The 5,532-nt window shown below is 45.6% G+C and overlaps 1 protein-coding gene across 1 annotated transcript; it reads left to right on the top strand.

Annotated features, from left to right (window-relative positions):
* Positions 1-1,346: 1,346 nt before the first annotated feature.
* Positions 1,347-5,062, top strand: LOC142817538 (uncharacterized). The gene is made up of 2 exons (XM_075894572.1): positions 1,347-1,463; positions 2,580-5,062. The coding sequence occupies exon 2, from the start codon at positions 2,582-2,584 to the stop codon at positions 5,060-5,062; it is 2,481 nt and encodes an 826-aa protein (XP_075750687.1). The 5' UTR covers positions 1,347-1,463; positions 2,580-2,581.
* Positions 5,063-5,532: the final 470 nt, after the last annotated feature.

The raw sequence follows: 5,532 nt of genomic DNA, 5'->3' as shown, positions 1-5,532 counted from the left end.
ATTCGATCCGGCGGCCTGCGGGTCAGCAGCCGAGTACCTTACCACTAGACTACAACGGCGAGGCATTAGTGTTATTTCTATCAATCGGTAGTTTTACGAGCAAAATTACGAACAAGAACTTGTAAATGATGTACAGATGTATCGGAGTAAAATGAATCCTGGGGCACTTGGACGGAAAGAAGGAAATGGGAGATAGCACTGGCAGTGGTGTTAGCAAGTTTGGCACAACAGGTGTTGCTACCCTGCATAGCGGAAGCAGAGGGAGAATATTGAGTGAATATTAAAAAATAGAGGGAAGAAATAAGAGCACATACATGGACACACACGCATAACTTCACAGAGCAGAGCGGCATTGTTGTGCTGCATACAGCATAATTACGAGCTTACTTGCCCTTATCGATTTTAACTATGCATTGGTTGCTCGAATTCTACACGAGTTTTCATATTGATAGTAATACTTCTTACTGTCATCATTGTGCTGTCAACGCGAGTGAGAATGATCAATAGGGATCGAATTTGACTTTGTCAAAGCCAGCCCTTGTCTTTGAGGGGCCACGAAACACTTTTCCAAGTAACCATAGAATAAAATCACTGGAGGAGCTTGACGCCTCACGAATTCAACGCCGCAAAAATTTCAAGAATTCTTCCAGTGCGAGTGGAGTTACAACGGTTGGCCCCATGCTGCAATTTCATTCTCTCTTCTCTCGTTCCGACGAAAGCCCTGAAAGCTAAGCAGGGAGGGATGACGGGGCCACAAAAAAACGTCACGCGCGCTTCGTGATCTTGAGTACTATTTTTTTTTTCTTTTTTTTCTTCGAATGCGCGGCTTTCTCAGTGTGATCGCACGCACACGCGTGAACAAGTAGCGGCCTCCAACGGCAATCTCTGCGCCATGTTCAGTGCACCATGTTCAAATCAGCCAACGGCTGATAGATGGGTCGTTGACGTGTGATTTTTGGGCATATAACGTGACTTGTCGAGAGAAGACAAAGCAAACTTGAGACGATTGAATAATTTAATCTGAATTTCAGGCCACGGGCTGTGCTATAATATTTGGCTCACGTTTTGTTGGGAGCCTGTACTGGCGAACGGCAGCGTTTTCTAACCATGCTCAAAAAGTAGGGTTCCTCGATGCGCGCTCTCCCCTCCGCCGCCTTGGAGGGTGGAGTCATTCTGTGAGGGGGTGAATGCCGCCTTCCGATCGGCGGCCGCCATTCGGCTCCCCCCGCCTCGCTAGAGTGTGCTAGCCCCGTCGCGTCTGGTTTGTGTGAGACAGGTGCGCGGCGTTTTATAGCGTTTTCTCGGGCAAAATGCCCGGTTGTTGCGTGCCACAGTGCAGAAACCACTCGCGAAATGGCTATAGGATGTTCAGATTTCCGAAAGATCCGAAAAGGCGACTCCTGTGGCTGGTAAAGATCAAGCGCGACAAGTGGCAACCCACGGACCGTTCGTGTTTGTGCAGCGTAAGTTATGCCATTTCAGCATTTTTGATCGCGATCGAGCCTGATGTGATTGACTCCCTTATACGCAAGCTGCAGAAGGACTGTAGTCGATGAGGGTTGCAACGTGGGCTTGTTGGTTACTCATGTGAAAGGCTTTTGGTGCAGAAGGACGCCAATGACTGTTCAGAAATCTGACCCCGATCGGGCTTAATCGCTATCACCAGTGCACCGGGTGCAATACTCGTTCATTTGCATGCTATGTACATGCGTATTGTTCATTTTGGATAGCACAAAATGCGTTTTTCTTGATCGCTTGTTGTACACAAGCTGCAATTGCGCAGAGATGTGCGCCTACGTTGTCGCTTGTTGCTACCGGCGCCTTCAACAATTTGTTTTTGTAACATCACATTGAAAGCACGCATCCCGTCAGTTCATTATCAAAGCATATTTTCTCACTGTCCCTGTTTTTTCAGAAAGAAATTGACAATTTTCCCTTCTTTATTATTAACTCCAACTACAACAGCCCCTAAAATTCCCTTATCACTCTTTACGCATGTCCCTGAAAGTGTTGGCTGTTGTGGTCTGCTTAGAAGGTTTTTTTGTGAAGATCTTTGAGACCTGATCATCGCGTGTTTCCGCGCTGCAGGGACATTTCGAAGAAACCGCATTTGAGCAGAACCGTGCGGACGGCTGGAAAAAATTGAAGCCGAATGCTCTTTTAACAATCTTTTCGTTCAGAGGTAGGAATCCACTTATTTTCGCGTTAACGGAAGTTTGCGAGTTTGCTTCCTAATTTTGTTCCTTGTTCCAATCTTAGTCAGTTCCACGTTTAGCACTGTTATTGCCGGCCTTCTTAAGAGTCACATGGAGGGTCTAACCAGGTGTTTCTTTAAAAACAGAAAAAAACGCACATTACAGAAAAACGCTCTTAATACTTTCGGTCAATGAAATCGCTCGTTTCCTCCATTTTTATCGAGAGGTGAATTAACCGCACCTGCCATCCAGAAGCAGGATAATGACAACTTCGCACTTTGTTTATTTTTATTTCTATGCGTAGCGACGCTCAAAGCATGTTCGTTCATAATGATAAAAGAATCTGCCAGCTGATATGCAACATATGTGTGTGTTTTTTTTTAGCGATGCCTAAGCACAGGAAGCCACCAAAAGAAAGGTTTTTACCACAAGGGACGCCTGCGGCCGCAGAAGAAAGTTGTTCTCTGCACAGTCAACCCCATGCTTCTGATACCTCAGCGACAGAAATTCAAGAACAATATGTCAACGACATAGCTGGTATGCAACAAACAGCAAATCAAGAATTGCAGCCACTACCGAGTGATGGCACGGAGATGTCTCGTGATCAGATGAGCAACTTACCTAGCCCAAGTGCCACGGCAGAAACTGAAGTTCCTACAACAGATGATTCTCAGCTAGTTGCATGCCCACTTTCCGCAACCCATGTTGAATTGTCGGAAGAGAACTGCAGTAACAGGTCGTGTGCTGAAGTGAATAAACAGCTACAGGACATGAAGGCAAAGTACGCGAAACTCCGTGAAGATCATAGCAAAGCAAGTGCTAAAACTAATTCAATTAAAAAGAAGCTTCAGAAGTTGGAATATGCCAATGGGATTTTACGAAAAAAACTGAAGTTCCTAAATGAAGACCAAATGCGAGCCTTATCACGAAACAGCAACCGAGGTACTACCTTGTCATCAAAAACAATTAAACAAGCCCTTCAGATAAAATTCGCAAGTGGAACAACAGGCTATGAAACCCTTAGAAAACTTGGGTATCCACTGCCTTCCAACAGAACTCTTGTCCGTCGTCTTCAAGGGCTCAAGTTCCTGCCTGGGATTTTAACGGAAGTTACTGAGTTGCTCAGAGCAAAAGCAGAGGGCTTGGAAGACGTTGAAAGAGATTGTGTGCTTTATCTCGACGAAATGGAAATTGCCCGCGGGTATGAGCTCGACCGTGCTGAAGACGTCGTGTTTGGAGGAAAGACACTCCCAGCGGAACCAGATGAACCCGCCTGTCATTGCTTGGTGTTTATGGTCGGAGGATTGAACTCAAGATGGAAACAGGTCATTGCGTATCATTTCACTGGAAGCTCGGTCGACGGCTGTCTGCTCAAGAATTTTGTGCTGGAAATCGTGCAGCTCTGCGCAGATATTTCCCTGAGAGTGCTTGTGGTGACCTCTGACATGGGAGCCTCCAACACAGCGATGTGGCGCGAGTTTGGTTTTTCTAGCCATAGGAACTCAAACACGGTGTGCGCAATCCCTCATCCTGTGCTTGAGGGAAAGGAACTCTTCTTCACTGCAGATGCCGCGCACGTGATAAAAAATATTCGAGGCCAGCTTTTGAACTCTGTTGATTTTACACTGAGTGACGCAACTGTCTGTCACCATGGCTTACCCTCAAACAAAGTCAAACTGGAGCATGTGCGTGCTGTCGTAGAGTATGACTCCGATAAAGAGCTGAAAATTGCACCCAAACTTTCAGAAGTACACATCAGCAAAGGCCATTACACGAAAATGAAAGTCGGCATAGCGGTGCAGTTTTTCAAGGAATCCCCAGCTGCCATTCGTTGCCTAATTAGAGAGAAAGTGCTCGAACCAGGAGCTGAAACTACAGCATGGTTCCTGGACCTGATCGCAAAATGGTACAAGCTGATGTCCTCGCGACATCCGTCTGTCGCACTTAGTTGTCGAGACATGGCAAAGTACCACGAGGCCCTGGAAACGTTGCGCTTGACATTGGAGACAATACAAGGCATGCAGATGGGAAGTACATCCCAGTGGAAGCCCTCACAGGCTGGTCTCATGGTTGCAACGACAGTGGTCCTTCGTTTGCAAAATATTTTGCTGAAATCGGATGGCTACAGGTTCTTGCTCACTGGGAGACTACTTCAGGACTGCCTGGAGAATCTTTTTTCTGTCGTGCGCCAAAGGAAACCCGTCCCTAACGCGTACGACATGAAATGCGCTTTAAAGCTTGTGTGCGTCAGCCAGTTTTTGCACACGCCAGCGAACTCTAGTTATGAGAATGACGACTCTGAGTACCTGGTTGACATGATTACCCAAGGGAAAAGAGAGTGTCGAGGAGATGATGAAGAGGAAATTGATGATGGGGAAATTCTTTTCATTGAAGCGTTGACATCAATAGAGTGCAGCATTTTACACCATATAGGTGGATTCCTTGTGAAAAGAATATTGAAGAAAACGGACTGCAAGCAGTGCAGGGCTGCAATGCAAGGCTCGGCGAGCCATGAACACGCATATTTAACTGCACTAAAGGAGTATGTTCAGGATGGTGAGAACTTGTGTTATCCGAGCGGTGAGGTTATGAGCTCGCTCATATCTTGTGAAGAACACTTTAAAGGGATCACATCCTGGACAGACAACCTGTTCACCCTGAAGTCCCCTCTCAAAGCTGTAACTGAATATTTAATCAAGAGGACCAAGTGCAGTGTGCAGGCATGCCAGCAACACAAGGGTTCTCTGGAAAAAATGTTGATATCCAGTTATGCACGAGTAAGGCTTCGCATTCACCTGCGCCAGCTCGAAACAGCGAAAACCAGTGGGAGTGGAAGCAAGACATGCGCTGCGGTTAACTTGCAGTGAGTTGTAGCACTTGTTTTTGAAATATATTAAAGTTATCGATGAAATAAACAAGCTATGGCATCAGAAATGGCCGTATATTGAACGCAATTTGCTTTCTTATTGTTGAGAAGCCGTGTGGTCGCTTAATTTTAACGATATCGACGAACGCTTTATTACAGTTACTAATTTATAATATATTCCAGCGGAAAACACGCTAAACCTGGTTTGATAGTCAGTGTCTGCGTGCGAGTCATGATTTAATGCCATAAAAGCCGTATGTAGAGCCCCAAATAGTATATGTATTGAACAATTTTTTGCCCATCTGCTATTTACAGTAAGGTAAAAAAGATGAAAACAAAATTCAGAATACTGTGCGTTGCAGGGTGCGGTCCGTAAATGGAGTGGGTGATGAATAATTCGAAAACTAGATCTGAAAATATGGTGTGCAATCACAGTTTTTCTCTTTTCTCGTGACAGCACGTTGTTTTTTT

This window comes from Rhipicephalus microplus, chromosome 5 (genome assembly GCF_043290135.1).
Source record: "Rhipicephalus microplus isolate Deutch F79 chromosome 5, USDA_Rmic, whole genome shotgun sequence".
Lineage (NCBI taxonomy): Eukaryota > Metazoa > Arthropoda > Arachnida > Ixodida > Ixodidae > Rhipicephalus > Rhipicephalus microplus.
Note: the sequence above shows the minus strand (reverse complement) of the source record. Positions and strands in the feature narration are given on the sequence as shown.